The following is a 20,967-nucleotide window of genomic DNA, read 5'->3' as shown; positions in this document are numbered from 1 at the left end:
CGGTGGTATATATACACAATGGAATGCTACTCAGCCATAAAAAGAATGACATAATGCCATTTGCAGCAACATGGATGGAACTAGAGAATCTCATACTGAGTGAAGTGAGCCAGAAAGACAAAGACAAATACCATATGATATCACTTATAACTGGAATCTAATATCCAGCACAAATGAACATCTCCTCAGAAAAGAAAATCATGGACTTGGAGAAGAGACTTGTGGCTGCCTGATGGGAGGGGGAGGGAGTGGGAGGGATTGGGAGTTTGGGCTTATCAGACACAACTTAGAATAGATATACAAGGAGATCCTGCTGAGTAGCATTGAGAACTTTGTCTAGATACTCATGTTGCAACAGAAGAAAGGGTGGGGAAAAAATGTAATTGCAATATATACATGTAAGGATAACTTGATCCCCTTGCTGTACAGTGGGAAAATTAAAAAAAAAAGAAAAAAAAGAATCTCCCCTCAGAATTGCACTGTTCAGACAGGCCCCTGTTCTTGATTAGGAGCCTGTCCTCGGAATCGCAGCATTCAGGCAAGCTCCCTTCCTCGGCTCCTTGTACCTTCTCGGCTCCCTGTAAAAAACCTCATGCATATATACATAGATAAAGAAATACTGCTAAGTGGAGATATGTGAGAAAGAAGAGAGGAGAGAAAAAAAGGAAAAAAATACCAGAGAAATTGAAAGAGAATGGGTTAAGATATAAACAGAGAATGGCTATATTTGGTATATGCATCTTCTTATTTCTGTTTATTTGATTAGATAAAATGCATCTCTATCTGCATCTCATTTAAGAAAATGCTCAATTTTATTGATATGACTGAATTTATTCTTTTGGGATTTACCAGTCATCCTGAATTAAAACTCCTTTCTTCGTGGTTTTCTTACTGGTGTACATTGTCACCCTGATTGGGAATATTGGTATGATCATGTTAATCAGAATCAGCCCCCAGCTCAATAGCCCCATGTATTTCTTCCTTAGCCACTTATGTTTTGCAGATGTGTGGTTCTCTTCTAATGTCACTCCTAAAATTCTGGAAAATTTGGTAACTGAGACCAAAACCATTTCCTACCCTTGTTGTATAGTACAGTGCTTTTTCTTCATCACCTTTGCCCATGTAGAAGTCTTCATCCTGGCTGTAATGGCCTTTGACAGGTACATGGCCATTGGTAACCCTCTGCTCAATGGCAGCAGAATGTCAAGGACCATCTGTATCAATTGATCTCTTTCCCTTATGTATATGGCTCCTTTATTAGTTTTATTTCAACCTTGTGGACTCATGGTTTGTACTTGTGTGGGAATATTGAGATTAACCATTTCTACTATGCAGACCCAGTGCTCATCAAAATTGCCTGTGCAGGAAACTTCATTAAAGAATACACCATGCGCACTTTGGCAGATCTCAAATTCTCTTACTCTTTATTAGTCATTGTCATCTCCTATATATTTATCCTTATTGCCACCCTAAGAATGCGCTCAGCAGAAGGAAGTAAGAAAGACTTCTCAACTTGTGGGTCCCCTTTGACAGCTGTCATCATATTTTATGGAATGCCCTTCTTTATGTATCTCAGAAGTCCAACAGAAGAGTCTGTGGAACAGGGAAAATGGTGGCTGTGTTTTACACCACAGTTATTCCTATGTTGAATCCTATGATATACAGTCTCAGGAACAAAGACGTAAAGGATGCCGTGAGCAAAGCAATCAGTAGGACATTTTTAACTAGATAACATCAAAATTTAAAATGTATGATGAGTTCAATAGATAGGGTAGAAATTAACCACTTCTTTTGAATAATTTGAGGACATTTTTTATTTATGTTTTCCATGACTAGATGAAGATAATATACATTTGAAAAGAGAATAATGGGAAAAGAAGCACATCGTAAACAAGACCCTCTGCGTCTATAAAATTTGACAAGATGAAAACATGCTGACAGTTTCATCTACTCTTTCTCCCTTCCACACAATGTCAAATTCAGTAGGTGTGACTAGAAAAAAAATATGGATTTTCAATAGTTTATAAACTCAATGTTTAAATTCTGATGTTAGAAGAACTGCAATGGTTTCTTCTTGTACCTAAAATAAGTGTTGGGTCAAGATACATGTTATAATTTTTAAATGCTTAAATTGACAATTACTTCCCTATAAGTCATTGTCATAATTGCAGAAAATGTGACTGACAGTGGAATTTATGCAGAGCATGTTATATACTCTGTGCAAGCAAAGCTAATTAATATAACTGTATGCTAGTTGTGTTTGCACTTTCAAATGTATACTAATTAATTAAACCTTATTTATATGTAAATATACTTAATATCCGATGGTATCCACTTAAAATCCTATTAATGTCTTATTTTATAATGAGCATCAGAAGGTAATAACACAATCTCATTGATATTTTGGTTTGGAATGTGGTTTCATACATATATTTTAGCAAGTTATTTTTAGAAAATTTGGGAAAAATGTAGAAATATACATTTTTCCCTTATATTTTTTGAAAATATTTATGGGGTTTGGTTGTAGCAGAAACTAACTGAACCCTTAGTAATTCTAGCATTTGCATTTGTTACTTGTGATACATTTTATATCAGATTTTAAAATTAACATATCATCAATATGATGGATGCCATGAATTTTGTTGTTTTACACTATTTTTGCCTCATTTTCAACATATTTTTATTTAAAAGATAAGAAAAAATTTGAGGCACAAATAGCTGAATTTGATTATGAATGCTCAAAATCTATAACTTTTCTTGTTGAGGTTCAAGTCCTGTTCATTTACTTTTATTTACCAATATTTTGTAAGAACATTTAAAAAATACAGTTGGATTTTCACAAATAAAGCAAAATTAGGCATGCATTATATATGCAAGTTTATATATTGTATAGGTTACACGTGTGTACAAAGGTGTATATATGGATTTTTGTGTTTTTATGTGTGTGTATTTCAGAGGAATCAACTTGATCAGCACTTTCCCCAGATTTCCATTTAGGAGGATCTCTCAGGAGCAAACTAGTTGTCACATAAAATAAACAACATAACTATATCAATTATAATTTTATAATATTATATTCTGTCTTGTACTACATTTTTTCCCTTTCCACATTTATGTGTATAATTCCGAGTTGCCTACTTCTCCAACAAAAGAACTCTTTTCTCTATTTGGCTATATTCTGACCATAGATTATAAAACATGGTGAATTTGAAAGATAGACAATTTCAGAAGTTGTTATGACCACTAGCGTTATTTTAACTAATTTGGAAAAATCAGCTATAATGGAAAAAATAAAAATAACTATAAAAAATAAAAAATGGCATCATCACTTACATAAAAGGCCTTGCAATGCATACAGATTTAAAACATTTCCACTTAATTAAGTTAGAATGTATTTTTTTGTCCGAAGCAAGAAAACTCATAAAACATTAATCATCGTTACTTATTAAGCAATCTCTCTACCCCCACTCAGTTTAAAATGTCAATAATGATAATATACGTAAGCTGTTTATATTTCTTTTGGTCTATTTCTCAGCATTTTAACCTTCTGCTTAATTACTTAATTTGCTCACTCATCTAACAAATAGCATCTGAGTGAATATTATGTACCAGGCTCTGAATTAATTGTTTGTTATCAACGAACAGAACAGAAGAAAACAAACCCTTTATCTCATGGAGCATATGGTGTGGAATACACATAAACAAATAAAATAATACATAAGTAAATCATATAGTATGTTAGTGATATTATGGAAAAATCTAGGGAAAAATACCATAAGATAAAGGAGCAAAGGAGTGACTCTGGCTTAGGCATGAAAATGAAGACAGATTTTATTGAGAAGATGATAATTGATCAAAAACCTTATGGAGGTGGTTCAGAGATCAGCCATGGAGGTGCATGAGGGGCAGTGGTCTAGGGAGATGGAATAATCGCTTCAAAGGCCTTATAATGCAAGTATTCAAAAGTTGTTTCAAGGGAATGTGGAAGTCATTGTGTTTGAGGTCCAGGGCAGTGAGAAAATCAGTGGAATATGAGATCAGAGGAATAACAGAGGATTAGTGGCCAATAATTTAAGACCCTGTGAGCCACTGGAAGACTTTTACCTTGAGAAAAATGGGAAGCTCTAGGAAGGTTCTAAACTAAAAAGCAATATGATACGACTTGCTATTTTTTTTTTCTTCTTAGGGCCAAAACTGCGACATATGGAAGTTCCCAGGCTAGGGGTTGAATTGGAGCTACAGCTCCCAGCCTCCATCACAGCCTCAGCAATGCCAAATCTGAGCCTTGTCTGTGACCTACACCACAGCTCACAGCAACGCCAGACCTTTAGCCTACTAAGCGAGGCCAGGGATCGAACCCACATCCTCATGGATACTAGTTGGGTTTGTTACTGCTGAGCCACGATGGGAACTCCCAGAATTGAATTAGGAGTCATTTCCCTTTTAAAGGCCTACTTTAGTTTTTGAATTTAGAGTGGAGTTTAGAAGAACAAGAGCCTGTAATTCAGGCAAGAGAGATAGTTGCTAAGATAGAGCAGTAAAAGTGGTGAGAGGTCTTCAGATTCTGGGAATATTTTCTTTTTTTCTCCTAGTTTATCCGAGCTTCTTTTCTTTTATTATTAAAGTATAGTTGATTTACAATATTTCTCAAATTTCTATTGTACAGCAAAATGACCCAGTCATACATATATGTATATTCTTTTTTTTTAATACTATCTTTCTTCATGTTTCAACCTATAGGACTGGACACAGTTCCCTGTGCTATATAGTACGACCCATTGTTTATCCATTCCAAATGTAACAGTCTGAATCTACTAACCCCAAACCCTGCATCTGTTTTCAATACAGATCTCTCTCTCTCCATGAGGCAGAGTTGTTGCTTGCAAGAGATGCTCCAAGGCAAATTCTCCTTGCTCTGGAATCTAGGTATTCAATTAGATGTTATTATCTAGAATTAGATATTATTGAACAGATCTCACCAATGGAATGCAAGTTATACGTGAAACTTCTAGACTGAAGAGGTTAAGTACAGATGGCTTTCCTGTTCTATCTCCAACACCTGAAAGCTGGATATAGATGCTCAAGTAGACTTGGTAAACCACTATTGCAGAGAGCTGATTACTTGAGACCCTAAGTGACAGCATGAACAGACACTGGACCATGATCTGGAACACCTGCCCATAGGTTTTATGGGTGAGGAATAAAACTCAAAATATTATGTTTTCTTAATTTCTCTTTTTGTTAAATACATTAGCTGGTAATTGTCCAAATGTGTAAATGGGCCAACTGCATATCTTCTAGAACTACAGCTTTAATTTAAAAAATCAGCCCTACAGTTTTCTATTATCAGTTTTTGTTTCTATGTTATGAATCTAATTTTTAACTGTCTTTGAATATGTCTTTTCCAACACTTGAAGTTCAATGCTTGATTGATGAATTTACATTTTTTCTTAATTAGTAATAATGATTATTTAATAATATATTTAATTTGGACTATATCATATATTTTGAAATGCATAATTTGTACTACATAATGCTTTAATTTTAATTTTAGCTATTTTTTACTCTCAGACCTAAGAATGATAAAAGTAAATATTTTAGCTTATAAATAATTGTTTTAATAACTTAATATTAATTAAAAATGTACTCTTCATTTCCTTAAAAACTTTGTGCTCTTTGACATCTTTTAAATAACATTATAGTTCCTGTATTTTTCAATAGTAAATTTGGAAAATATTCAATGGTTGTATTACATGCTTTCTGAAAAATTTAGATGGCTAAGTGAAATCAGCCATACAATGAGACAACAACATCAAATGCTTTCACTGACATGTGGAATCTGAAAAAAGGACAGACAGAAATTCTTTGTAGAACAAATGCTGACTCCTGGACATTGAAAAACTTTTGGTCTCAGAGGAGACAGTTTGGGGAGTGGGGGATGTGCTTGGGTTGTGGGATGGAAATCCTGTGAAATTGGATTGTAGTGATCATTGTACAACCTCAGATGTGATAAATTCATTGAATAATAAAAAATAATAATAATGTTTAACATCTATGATTTTTTATTTATTCTTTGTATTTATTTATTTATCAGCATATTTATTCTTATTTTTTTCTGTTTGCTTTTGAGAAATCTAAGACATTAAAAAGTCAAATTTAATTTTAATTTAAAATATTATCTCTTTATATAATTTATGCTAGGTAATTCATTGATTACACATATTGACTATTATATCTTCATTATGGATGTCATCCTTTAGTTAAAAGTGACATTTTCTCAGAGTCCCCATTGTGGTTCAGTGGTTAACAAATCCAACTAGGAACCCTGAAGTTGTGTGTTCCATCCCAGGCTTTGCTCAGTGGATCAAGGATCCCACATTGCCATGAGCTGTGGTGTAGATTGCTGATGAGGCTCCGATCCCATGTTGCTGTGGCTGTAGTGTAGGCCAGTGGCTACCACTCTGATTAGACCCCTAGTCTGGGAACCTCCATATGCTGTGGGTGGAGCCCTAGAAAAGACCAAAAAAACAAGTGACATTTTCTCTCTTATTTAATGATTATAATTTATCTTCTGCTTTATTTATTTATTTATTTTGTTATGGCTGCAGCTATAGCAGGTGGAAATTCCTAAGCCAGGGATTGAATCTGAGCCACAACTGTGACCTGTGGCAATGCTGGATCTTTAACCCATTGTGACAGGCCGGGGATGTAACCTGCACCTCCACAGAGACCTGAGTCACTGCAGATGGATCCTTAACCCAATTCACCACAGTGGGAACTCCTTCTTGGCTTTATATTAATGCTGTGATCTTTATTTTCTTTGCATTTGAGTTCACTAGTCCCATGTCTTTTAATCTTTCCAAGTTTTATGTGTGTCAACTGTAGGCAAAAGTAGTGTTATTTTATTATCTCCCATTGTACAAAATTGACACACTTATCAATTAATTTGACTCCAAGGCTTCTTCAAGGAGAGAAAACTCAAGTCAAGAATTATCAGCATCACTCATTTCGTTGTAATGACCCCTTCCGACCTTGAGCAACCTGGCCTACTCCTTCCTATCCCTACTAGAAAAGATATGTGTCCCACATTTCACCCTGCTCCAATAGGGGCAATAAAGGCCCCCAACCTATCAGCAGGCCAGGAGGTGTATTGCAAGACCTCGCCTCTCTCCCTCAGCTATAAAAACAGACACAACCATGTGTTGTTTGATCCTGCTGTGGTAGCTTTGAAATCAAGCAATGAGATCCTGCTGTATCGCACAGGGAACTATATCTAGTCACTTATGATGGAACATGATGGAGGACAAAGTGAGAGAAAGAATGTATATATATATATATATATATATATGTGTGTGTGTGTGAGTGACTGGGTCACTTTGCTGCACAGTGGAAATTGACAGAACACTGTAAACCAAATATAATGGAAAAAATAAAAATCATTAAAAAATAATTTTGTCTCTGATTCATGGAAAGTGTGACCTTAAGCAAATCACTAAACCTCTCTAAGGTTCTAAGTTTCTTGTCTGTAAAATGGAAAGAATAATGACTACAGGAAGTTGTTTCAAGAATTAAATTAGCATAGTGACTGGCATATGCCAACTTCAATCAATGCTTTGTTGTTGCTATGATTAAGTTTATAGTTTTCTTTGTTTATAAAGTGAGGAAGTTGGAGCAGATACAGGGGAAAATACTTGTTTTATCTTTCACTAGAAAAGCAAAGTGGCACAGACCACGAAGCACAGAACACAGGACTGGCTTTGCAGGTTGAGCAATGCTATCCCCGGGTTTAGTGTGATGCAAACCCAAAGCAACTATTTATTTGATCCCAGGACACTTTCAAAATCAGTTGAGATTGGGGAAAAATAAAACTGTGCAAGTTTGTTACAAAACCCCACAAAAATCAGCAGTTAACTTTTCCTCTAGAGGTATAATTTCCCCAGGGTCATTTCAAGGGGAAGCCTCTTAATTGCTTCTTTCTTTTTTTTCCTAAGGCAAACATTTAAGGAAAACCTCTTTTGTGGATTTCAACGTTCGCATTTTGTTGGTATATGTCATTTACAACTTCTTAGTATTAAATTTTCAATTCTACATTCTTAATGGGAATACCTCCCTTAGATCTGAGGTTGGTGTACAAATGCATCTATCTGGAACTGGAAGATAAATGTTGCATCATAGATTTTTATTTTCTGTTATTCTTTATTAATTAACATTAACATCAATTAATTACTTATACCATACATATTATCTGTGTGTTTGTGCGTATTTGTTATGAACAAGAGAAAGAGAGAGAGAGGGAGATATAAAAGTAAATTTTCCATAGATATTTGATTGTTTAATTATTACAAAGTAATAATGCAAGCAACAATTTCCAGGAGAGCATTTAATAATAGTTATGCCTTGTATTTTCATTGTGTATTCATGCTTAATATATCTTTTCATACTCACAAACACACAATGAAATTGATTCTATTTTTATTGTTACACCATAGTAAGACATGGATAAATTAAAAACAAAATGAATGAGAATAAAACCTGCCCAAGTTTGTAAAATGAATTGTGGAGCCAGAATTCAACCAAGACAAATAAATTTTGAAGATACAAACAGAAATATTTTACTGGAATATTTAATATTTCCTCATGCCTGCTCTTAGGAGGAAAATAAACCACAGTTATTGCTAACTGAATTTGAAATACATAGAAGTACAGTATGGGAAGTTTTGGGTATATATTTATGCCTGGAGTTGGTGAGAAAAAGCCTCTAAGTGCTTCTAAGTTCTCCAAGCCTTTCCCTTTTTTCCAGACCTCTTACTTCATAAGATCAGACCTGACACTACTTTCTATGAGTTCACCGTCATTATCTATAACCCAGATAACCACCACTCAGGTGTTCTCATATTTAGCTTCTGAAAAGTACTACATACACACACACACACACACACACACACACACACACACACACACATTTTTTTTTTTCTAAATCATCCTTGGTGCTGTGCAATTAGATTTGACTTTCCACATAAAAATTCCTCAATGCTAATCCTTGAAAAATGCAATAGAAGTCACCTGCTGGGGTATCCAATTTTCAATAATTTTAACTTGTATTATTCTTAAATTTTTATGCCATTAGTTAATGCCTCAGTTTTTCATTAATTAGCCTGCAACTCTGGAGTTATATAGTCTCCGTCTAATCTACTTTGGTTGGTGGCTTTATGCTTTCTCCTGAGAAAAATTTTCTTTCCAAATGGGGTGAACAGTATATTACCTTTATGCATAAGAGTATTTATTTTCCCTATGGCAATGATGTTTACCATCTTTCCCATTCTTATCCTTTCTTGTTACTTCCCAGTGATAGGGTCCTTCAAATCAAAGCTCCACAAAATGTAATCCTGGAGGTTCAGATAGGGTGTTGGAAATAATCACCTGGAATTTATCTTTTGAAGAGCACAGCATGATCCCAGCTCCAAGAAATTCATTGTCCTGTTGAAAACTATCACAAGATTCTTGCTGGATGGAATTACATTCTCTGTTCTACAGAATATAAATGTTTGCTCATGCTGGTGGAATATCTCTCTCTTCCTTGCCCTCTCTCTCTTTCTCTCATTTTTTTTGTCTTTTTTTTTTTTTTTTTTTTTTTTTTGCCTTTTGAGGGCCGCTCCTGTGGCATATGGAGGTTCCCAGGCTAGGGGTCAACTCAGAGCTCTAGCCATCAGCCTACACCAGAGCCACAGCAATGCAGGGTCCGAGCCACATCTGCGACCTACACCACAGCTCACAGCAATGCTGGATCCTTAACCCACTGAGCAAGGCCAGGGATAGAACCTGCAACCTCATGTTTCCTAGTCGGATTTGTTAATCACTGCACCATGACGGGAACTCCTCTTTCTCTCATTTTTAAGCAAAGTAAGTGGTAGCTAGAATACGTGTAATAGAATGCTTTCCCACACAGTTTCTCATAGTTTAACTTTACTAGTTACATTGTGTATCTCTAAGAGTTTGGATGGGATATAAATATTTCTCATTATTCGATGAATACAAATGTATGGATTTATCTCCTATAAACATAATGCAAAGAACTAGTGTTTTCTTTCTTCTTTTTTTTTGCCATTTCAAGGGCCACTTCTATGGCATATGGAGGTTCCCAGCCTAGAGGTCCAATTGGAGCCGCAGGCACCAGCCTACACCAGAGCCATAGCAACGTGGGATCCAAGCCACATCTGTGAACTACACCAGAGCTCATGGAAACGCTGGATCCTCAACCCACTGAGTGAGGCCAGGGATCAAACCTGCAACTTCATCATTTCTAGTTGGATTCGTTAGCCACTGAGCCATGACGGGAACTCCAAGAACTAGTGTTTTCTTAGGAAAATGATTGGTGTAATGTGGTTCTGGCAAATGTTCATATGATACACCCATATTTGAAAATAAATTTGCAAATACCAGAAAGTTTTCCTAGAACATCACTGGATCTCCATAGAAGCATCATTTATTGCCTGCTTTCTGCACCCAGTATCACACTGAAGGAATATGTCAGGGTTTTAGAAAGTTTATTTACATTTATACTGTTTTAAATAGTGAAATTAATATCCTTGCCTAACATACATCTGAATTTACAGAACATAGCAATGGAGGATATCTAGTAGATTATAATTCCATGTTAGACATGCAAAAAAGAGTCATATCCAGGAAATATGCATAATGTATGAATGTGTGTAAGCAGTTTACCATTTTGTTTTAATGACTACAGTGATCATTTTTCCCTCTTTAAATGAGTGCAAATATGAAGTTAGATTAAAAATCATTTTATATGAGATTTAGGGCTAACAAATTTTTGGATTAAATGGCTTCCATCTCTAATCATGAAGATTATGCTTACAATGAAAAAGAGTAAAATTATTACTTTTGAGCTATGTTAAAATGAGAACCATAACTCCCCATTCATGTCTTAAAATATGTAATTAACAAATGCCTGTGTTGGAAAAAAGGGATATTTAAGTGAGAGTCTTTGAAACCTGTTTCTAGCATATTTCAATCACATTTTGTATAAATGCTCTATAATATAGAATGTTCACTTATCCAAGCAAACTTCAGACAACCTGTTACATAGCAAGTACTCAGAAATGATTTGCTAAGAAGAATGGCAAAACACAGTCATAGATATTTAATAAAGAAAAAGAATGGGAGTTTCCATAATGGCTCAGTGGTTAACGAATCCAACTAGGAACCGTGAGGTTGCGGGTTCAATCCCTGGCCTTGCTCAGTGTGTTAAGGATCCGGTGTTGCCATGAGCTGTGGTGTAGGCCAGCAGCAACTGCTCTGATTAGACCCCTAGCCTGGGAACCTCCATATGCCGTGGGAGCAGCCCTGGAAAAGGCAAAAGACAAAAGACAAAAAAAAAAGAAGAAGAAGGTCATTGGAAAAATATAAATTAATAAATAAGTGATACTTGATTTTAAATTTTATTCCCTTTTACTTATCACAGAAGTTTGTTACTAATATTAACCAAGAGCTGAGAAAATGCTCAATTTCACCGATGTGATGGAGTTTATTCTTTTGGGACTAACCACTCGTCCAGAATGGCAAGTTCTCTTCTTCATCCTTTTCCTGGTGATCTACATTATCACCTTGGTGGGTAATATTGGCATGATCATGTTAATTAAGGTCAGTCCACAGCTCAGCAGTCCCATGTACTTTTTTCTTAGTCATTTGTCATTTGTTGGTGTGTGGTTTTCTTCTAATGTCACCCCTAAAATGTTAGAAAATCTGTTATCAAAAACAAAAACTACTTCTTATGCTGGTTGTTTGGTCCAGTGTTTCTTCTTTATTGCCCTTGTCTATGTAGAGGTTTTTATCCTTGCGGTGATGGCCTGTGATAGATATATGGCCATCGGGAACCCTTTGCTCTATGGCAGCAAAATGTCAAGGATTGTCTGTATTCGACTGATTTCTTTCCCTTACATATATGGTTTTATGACGAGTCTGGCAGTAACCTTGTGGACATATGGCTTGTATTTCTGTGGGAAAGTTGAGATCAACCATTTCTACTGTGCAGATCCTCCTCTCATCAAAATCGCCTGTGCTGGGACCTTTGTGAAAGAATATACCATGATCATACTCGTGGGCATTAACTTCACAGATTCTCTGACTATAGTTATTGTATCTTATCTGCTTATTCTTGTTGCCATTCTGTGAATGCATTCAACAGAAGGGAGGTGCAAGGCCTTTTCCACCTGTGGGTCCCATTTGACAGCTGTCATCATCTTCTATGGAACCCTTATTCTCAGACGTCCCTCAGAGGAGTCCGTGGAACAGGGGAAAATGGTGGCTGTGTTTTACACCACAGTGATCCCCATGTTGAATCCCATGATCTACAGTCTGAGGAACAAGGATGTGAAAGAGGCCATGAGCAAAGTGTTCAGCAGAACATATTTAACAAAATAAAATGAGGTTGGGTTAATTTTTTCCTCTATCTCTTATAAATGTGTTTGTAAACAATTATTGTTTAATACATAGCTAAAGACATTTTACAAAAGCTAAGGACTTTGTACATTAAAAAAGGAGGAAAAGATAAAAATTCAGAGAATGAAGTAGATTGACCCATTCCTGTTGATTAAGTAGTTAAATTTAATTAAAAAATAATAAATAAGTTAATAGAAAAGATCATTTAAGTCCAAGTTCACAGTTATTCTCATTCAAGTTGTTCATGTACTTAGCTAGAATGAAGAGATTTTGGTTTAGTTATTCAAAAATGCAGTGGATGAATTTAGGAAATATTTATTGATTTGCCTATTTATGGAATAGTTTGGGGCAGAAAAAATAGCATCTTTCATGTAACTTTCGAGTGCAAAGGTTTATAAAATGTGGGCTCAGCTGTAGTTGTAAGATTGATTGATGTGTAATGTTTCTTTTAATGTGAAGGGTGGGTCTGTTCAGAGACTAATATTTTGAAAAGAGCAATCCTATTGTGTTTAATCCTTTTTCATATTTTTAGCGTTTAAGAGATATAACATGGTAAGTGTCTGTCTTTTACAGATTCCAGTAACTTCCATATTTTAACTCCAAGTTCTCCAGTGACCAGAATGTGTATCCTCCTGCATGCCCTGGCTATAGTGCCTTCATTCTGAATGAAAAGTAGGTAGAATTAGTAGATGTGTCATTTTGAAAGCACAGTTCTCCAGACTCCATTTCAAAAACTGAATTGACATTTTGTACTTTTTTTTTTTTCTTTTTAGGGCCAAACCTGAGGCACATGGAATTTCCCAGGCCAGGGGTTGAATTGGAGTTACCGCTGCCTGCCTACGCCACAGACACAGGAATGCCAGATCAAAGCCATGGCTGTGAACTACGCTGCAGCTCATGGCAACACTGGATCCTTTCATCCTTTAAGTGAGGCCTTGATCAAACTGGCATCCTTGTGGATAATAGTTGGGTTCATTACTGCTTAGTCACAAGGGAACTCCCATTTTGCATTTTTGTGACCAAGATATGGTATTTAAATGTTTTATTTTTTTAATTTATTATTATTTTTTTTGTCTTTGTATTTTCTAGGGTCGCACCTGTGGCATATGGAGGTTCCCAGGCTAGGGGTCTAATCAGAGCTGTAGCAACTGGCCTATGCCAGAGCCACAGCAACGCCAGATCCGAGCCACATCTGCTACCTACACCAAGCTCATGGCAACACCGGATCCTTAACCCACTGAGTGAGTCCAGGGATCATACCTGCGACCTCATGGTTCCTAGTTGGATTCATTAATCACTGACCCACAACAGGAATTCCTTAAATGTTTTAAAATATTTTTTATGTTTGATAGAAATAAAATATTTGGGTGGTCTATTTGTGGTTAACAAAGACATGTCCTGACATGATATTATTAACATAGTTTGGCTTCTCCTTTGTATCTCTCTTCATTAAGTACTAGTATGAGGAAATGACAACTTCCAAAACATTTCTATGTCCTCCGATAGAAATAAATACATAAATAAATTATGTGCTGCTGTCCTGTTGCAGAAAATATATATAATACTGAAATGTTATCTGCATATTTAAATTATACATTAAGTAATCGCAAATCTACAAAGATGCAAATATAAAATAAGATTTATGCAGTATAAGGACATTCTCCTTTGTCCATTTTAACATTTTTATTTTCCTTGAGGGAAATCATAAATTCATATGAGCTCATTTCCACATACACATATGTCATGGGTATTTTTTAAAACTATTTGCATCTACACAAATTTCTAATTCAGATTAAATTATAATAATATTACTGCATCTGTCACCACAAAACCTACGGAATTCAAGATCTTACTTAACGTCACTTTTTAGGTGAATTTAAAGTAATTTATCTTGCCACTAACACCATTTAGTCACCATTTATTGGAAAACTCATTATACTAAATTTCTTGCTGATTAGTAATATATTTTAAAATATGGTTTTAAAGCATTTAAATTTTTTGTCAGCAAGTGGATTTGGATGATTTTGTTGTCTTTTTTTTTTTTTTTTCCCAAACCTAAACCACTTTCTCGATGTACTTTTTTGGAGAGTTGGTTTAGTGTTGCATGAAGAATGATGATGTCAGTGTTGCTGAGACCAGCTCAGCAAGTGAGGGCTGATGAATGGGTACGTGAAACTTAAGAAAAGGTTAACATAAAACAAGACACATTTATCTTAATCAATGGTGGGAACCGGGGGACTCAAGGTCTCAGGGACCAAGAGCCCCACCTCAAGAAACCACACTGCTTTTACTGTGCATTTTAGGATTATATCAAGTGAGGAGGGGGCTGTAGGTGCAAGACATAGGTTTTTTACCATTTTAAAAGTCACATAGCCGATAGCTGGTTATGTTTTTACTCTGACCTTTAGGCATTTAACAATCATTAGCATTGAGGAATACTGGCATCAGCTGTCTATGCACAGCATCTAGAGAATCACCATTCTGCTTCTGCAGACAGCTTTCCTATCTATGGTAACCTGGGAGTGCCTAGGATTGCACCTTGTTCTTCTTGCTGATGCATATCCCGTGGGGCCATGAGGCTCCTCTTGCTCTTATTTTAATAGGACATATCATGCTGTGTACGATGTGAGTACCTATCTGCACAGGTCCAGCATGCCTAGACCAATGCATTATGTCCTCATTCAGCTGACCACATGAATAACTTATGCCTTTTGGTCTTTGTTCTTAAGCTTAAGCTGTTTACCAACACTGTGACTGTTTTTCAAGCAGGAATATGGATTAAAGGTAAAGCAGGACAAGAGGGAGTTTTCAGCATAGAAAATAGAAGCAGAGAGGCTAATAAAAGATTGTAGAGACATACCTCCCGACACAAGGTCAAGGGTTAAATCATGTTACTGATTTGAGTTTCCAAATTTCAAAGCAATTTCTGGATAACCTTGGAGAAGTCATTTGTGTTGACCCAGTTAATTTTTAAGTTGTAGAGTCTGATGCCCAAGATCTCATCTGGCTTTTGTAATTTCCATGAGTCTGCATTCTTTAGCAGAACTTAAAGCAATTTTGCTATTTGCTGAAAATTCAGGATAGCTTTATCAAATACTTTCAAACATAGGTCTATTGGTACATTTATTTTGACATCTATGAACACTGTTATATTAAGCATCTCCAACAGAAAGTGCATTATCTTTCTCTGTCATTCTCCTTCCCTTCATTGTTCTCTCCCTAACACACACTCACACCACACACACACACACACACACACACACACACACACACACTTTCTTCTTTTAAAAACTGCATTTTCTTGAGAAAGTGCATATTACATTATTATAAGCTTGTGTCAATGAGTTTCCATGATGCACTTTCATCATAAGTGAAAAGGAACTCAGGAGCTCTGGGTACTTGGGAATCAAAGAACGCAGAAGAAGAATTTGCCTGAGCACTATTATGCCCATGGTTTTCCAGACAAAATTGAAGCAGTATATCGTTTATGGTTTATGAAAAATCTAGGTTGGCATTCTAGTTTGTTAACCTGCTAGCTATATCTAAACTCGGTAGAACTTAAGTTTATTTTACATGTGCATATTTTCATTCTTCCACATAAATATAATATTGGCCACAGTCCTAGAGAGGTGGTGAAATCATACCTTTAAACTGTTTATAGGTGAAAAGGCACAAATCTTTTCAATTTTTTTGAGTGCTTTAGATGAGACAGGCATTGTGCTGAGAGTTATGCCAATATTATCTAAGGTCACCATGCCACACTGTGAGACTGTAAAGTCCTCATTCTACAGTTGGGAATTGAGGCTGGAATTCTTACTTACCCAAGGACACATAGTTGAAGTCAAAGATGAGGTGTGATTCCTGATCTGACATCAAAGTCAATCCTCACTGACTCCCATAATAACCTAAAATAAGTAAGAAAAATTGTCTTACTAATAATCAGGTTCTTCACCAGTGACCTCCTGTTTTACTCATTCTCCCCAGATGTTTCCAAGTGATGTATACTTTTGAGGCATCTTCTATCTATAAGACAAACTTGAGATGCCTAGATCACACTTTTCTATGATCACCTATCCTGACAGATGATGCTTATAAGAACTCTAACAAAACAGAAAAGAAAACCACTGACTGATATTTTATAATGTAAAATAAGAATGTTTTCCTGAGACACACAATTGTCAAGTGTGAATGAAAGAAGGGAGAGCCCATGTGAAAGTGGGAGAAATTAGATCATGATATTAAAAATTTTGATATCTTAATTTTATCATAGGTATTATTCTTCTAACTAATGTTCCTTAACTTCTCTTACCCCTGAGATGTTTCCAGAATTTTAATTACTATGTCTTTCATAACTACCTGGAAATTTCCTCGGGGAAATGCTCTTAATCTTCTCAGTGTTCAAGATTCTATTACAAATAGTGAGGAATTATCATTTGTTTATCTTTGCTGCTGAAGGTAGATCTACAAATGTTATGCTCTTTTCAGTACAGATTAATGTAGTCACATATTTTCATTTTTATTCTTATTTTGAAGATACTAGACCTAAATTGTAGGTTTATTTGTTATCACCATGTTTTATTGGGTGAAATTTATATTACTGGGAAATATCATTATTTATATCCACAGTTTATTTAACAAAATGCTTATTCTTCATTTTTTACCCTTTTACCATTTCTCTGCAAAGACCACTGTGTTTTAAAATGTGGAGTTCCTGTCATGGCTCAGTGGAAACAAATCCATCTAGGAACTATGAGGTTGTGGGTTCAATCCCTGGCCTCACTCAGTGGGTTAAGTATCTGGCGTTGGCATGAGCTGTGGTGTACGTCGGCAGCAGTAGCTCCAACTTGACCTTTAGCTTGGGATCCTTCATATGCCACAGGTGTGGCCCTAAAAAAGAAAATAAGTAAATAATTAAAATGTGTGTGAATGGAGTTGAAAGTATTGTATTAGTGAGGATGATTGACCACTTACTATACCTCCACTGTTCTTCTTCATGGGAAATTCCTGAAAGGTTAATATTTTCTTAATTTTAAAATTTCATATTCTATATTCCTTATTATTTTAATAGATGATGAATACATGTAGTAAATTGGGTATATACCAGAATTCACTTGGATTCTCTGATCCTAGAACTATGGGTTGCCTAACGTTGAGAGGTAGAGAGAGGCCATGGTCTATTAACTCTGTAGTTCAGCCTGCTGTGAACTTATGCAAGGCTCTTCTGGTCCATCAAGGAAGAACTATTAAAAGGAAAACTTTCTTCTTTTGGGGTGGATGATCAAACTGAATTTTAAATACAAATAAATAGAATACTAGAACAGGTTATCAAAGAGGCAGTGATATAAGGTTATTAAGGGTATAGTACTACAGTCAGATTAATTGGCTTGCATCTTGATCTGGCCAATTAGTAGATGTCCAGTATAGGAAGACCGTCTTAGGCTTTCAGTGCTTCAGTTTCCTCAATTTTAGAATTATCCTAATATAACCTGCTTCATGGGAACTTTGCAGGCAAAAGATTTAGTAAGCATTCAATACAAATTAGCTATTCTTAGTATATCTTAAAACTGAGGCTATTGCCACTAGAACAATCTTTCCTAGAGAATTTATTAATATTAAATGAATTGAATGAACCAGATCTAGAGATCAGGGCTCTTAAAAATCATATCATGAATATTCTTGAATATCTGTTATGTTTAACAACTAAGCTAGACAGTTTAAAGGTTCCAAGATGAATGAGACAAACTCTGCTACCACAGAGCTAATGATTACCTATAAAGGGAAAAAAAATATTTTGAGATTAATTAACTTCCTAAATATGCTCTATTAGTTAGAGGAACTTATGATATAATCATAGAATTAATACACTTCATAATATTAAAGGAGCGTCTTTTTTTTTCAGTATGGAAAGCTAAATAGTTCCTCTTCTAACACTTCGCATTTTCAGTTTCTTCCCCCTTATTTCTACATAGCTGGCTACTTTTCCTTAACCCAAAAGTCATATCCTCAAGATTTTTGGCCATTCTGTCTGCATCCTGCCTCTTCTTATTTCTGATCTTATCAACATGCTGTGTTTTTGTCACAGCACCTCCACTAGCTGATGTATCTTATTTGTATATTTATTATACACTCTTTTTCAACAAGAATAAAATATGACATAAGCTAGAGTCTTGTATATCTTGTTCAACCTCATGTTTCCAGAATTTAGAATACTTCTAGATATAACAAATATATCTGACATATAATTGGCTTGGATGTTTGTAAAATGAATTATTGTAAGCAATTATAAGTAAAAACTCATTTATACGTCCTTGTTATATAATATTACCTTCAAATGTCACCTATTTGAGCCTTGTACTGTTAACATTATTTCAATAATTTAGCAGAATATAAATGTCTAATTCTAAGACTATATGATGGTAATTGTCTATTTTACAGATAAGAACCAGTTAAGTATTGGTGATAATTACCTGTAACACCCATTGAATAAAATAATTGTGCTTAGATATTCTTGTATTGGGCATTGTGGGAAATCTTCATTAACTTTTAAATTATTTGAATTAGAATTCAGATAAACATGACCCAATTTCAAGAATAAACAAATCTATTCACAGTTAAAAAAATTATTTTTCCATAGGCAGTTCAGACCAGGTCTAAGGAAATACAATGACAAATTTTACAGGTGTGACAGAATTTATTCTTTTGGGGTTGACTAGTCATCAGGAGCTTCAAGTTCTCTTTTTTGTGATGTTCCTATTAGTTTACATCATCACTCTGTTAGGGAACATTGGTATGATTATTTTTATCAGCATCAGTCCATAGCTTCAGAGCTCGATGTACTTTTTCTTGAGTCATTTATCTTTTGTGGATGTGTGGTTTTCTTCCAATGTCACTCCAAAAATGCTGGAAAACTTGCTATCAGAGACAAAAACCATCTCTTACATGGGGTGTTTGGTGCAATGTTACTTTTTCATTGCCCTGGTCCACGTGGAGGTATATATCTTGGCTGTGATGGCCTTTGATTGCTACATGGCCATCTGCAACCCTTTGCTTTATGGCGGTAAAATGTCCAGGACTGTCTGTGTTCAGCTTATCTCTGTTCCTTACCTCTATGGATTCTCTGTTAGCCTAATATGCCTGCTGTGGACATAAGTCTTGTACTTCTGTGGAAACTTTAAAATCAACCACTTCTATTGTGCTGACCCTCCTCTCATCAAGATTGCCTGTGGGGGGGATCTACATGAAAGAATACACCATGATTATTATTGCTGGGATTAACTTCACATATTCCCTCTCAGTCGTCCTCATCTACCCTCATCATAGTAGCTGTGCTATGCATGTGCTCCACTGACGGAAGGAGGAAGGAATTCTCCACATGCTGGTCCCACCTAACTGCTGTTACCATGTTTTATGGGACTCTCATATTCATTAATCTCAGGAGGCCCACGGAAGAGTCCGTGGAACAGGGGAAAATGGTGGCTGTGTTTTACACCACAGTGATCCCTATGCTGAATCCCATGATCTACAGTTTGAGAAACAAAGATGTGAAAGAGGCGTTCAACAAAGCAATCATCAAGGCAAACTTGGGGCAGTGACACTGAAATCAATATTTCTGTGGTATGTCATTACCTGTTATAAATGTCCTGGCATAAAAGTTTCTAGCTCAAAAAGGACTTTCTAGAGACAACTCTTACATATACTAAGAAGTCCAATCTAACACAGCGATGCTGTGCCCAGTGAGTGGATTCTAGGTACTATGCCTGCTTTATTTTACATATGCAAATAAATGATTAAAATGACATATTAAATATCATTCATGAAAAATAGGAGGTTCCTCATTCCCTCCCTTTTCCTCAGAACCAGGTTCTGTCTGCTATTCCTACAGTGAGAGGCATTTTCAAAGACAGAGCCTTGAGAGAGCAAAGGGCTGTTGAGAATCTGGATGGTATGAGTGGCTGAACCCAGTGAAAGCCTCATATAAACTTTTAAGATTCTGGCAGACAGATGTAAAGATATCCTTATCTTGTCACTGACCAAGACAAACCTCATATGTAAGTTCCTTTGCTTATTAAACCTGCCATCTACAAATCTAAAATGATCTACCTTTATTCTTCAGCTTCTCCTTGCCCTTTGTGTTGGGGAAAGTTTTAGACTTCACCAAGGTTATGAGTTAACACTTATTTAAGAAGTCGTTTCAATTTAAAGCCAGGGTGGGGGGGGGAAGAAATCCACAGAAACCGCTTAAAGTGGCTTATTAAAAATAAATAACATCAAAATCTTATGTTTTTATTTTTAAATAAAATTACAGTGGTATCCTATGAAACTTAATAACAGAGAATGGCACTGGTTTCACAACAAAGCAGCCCTTGGGCATTGGACATTTTCAGAACAAAAATCACCACCCACTTTCTCTGTTTGAGCCCACATGTATTTCTCTTGAATACAGTATTTATATTTAATTTTAATTTCTCTACAAGCCAGCTTTTTGTTTTTCAGTGCAGAAGGAGAGCTGCA

At 35.7% G+C, this 20,967-nt stretch overlaps 1 protein-coding gene and 2 pseudogenes across 1 annotated transcript; all 3 read left to right on the top strand.

The window, feature by feature from the left end:
* Window positions 1-802: 802 nt before the first annotated feature.
* On the top strand, window positions 803-1,732 carry LOC125121086 (olfactory receptor 5M3-like; annotated as a pseudogene).
* A 9,782-nt stretch (window positions 1,733-11,514) lies between these two features.
* On the top strand, window positions 11,515-12,438 carry LOC125121088 (olfactory receptor 5M3-like). Its single transcript, XM_047769394.1, is given in 1 exon segment — window positions 11,515-12,438. A coding segment is annotated over 1 exon segment (924 nt).
* A 6,681-nt stretch (window positions 12,439-19,119) lies between these two features.
* On the top strand, window positions 19,120-20,048 carry LOC125121087 (olfactory receptor 5M9-like; annotated as a pseudogene).
* Window positions 20,049-20,967: the final 919 nt, after the last annotated feature.

The sequence above is a fragment of the Phacochoerus africanus genome, chromosome 2 (assembly GCF_016906955.1).
Source record: "Phacochoerus africanus isolate WHEZ1 chromosome 2, ROS_Pafr_v1, whole genome shotgun sequence".
NCBI lineage: Eukaryota > Metazoa > Chordata > Mammalia > Artiodactyla > Suidae > Phacochoerus > Phacochoerus africanus.
Note: the sequence above shows the minus strand (reverse complement) of the source record. Positions and strands in the feature narration are given on the sequence as shown.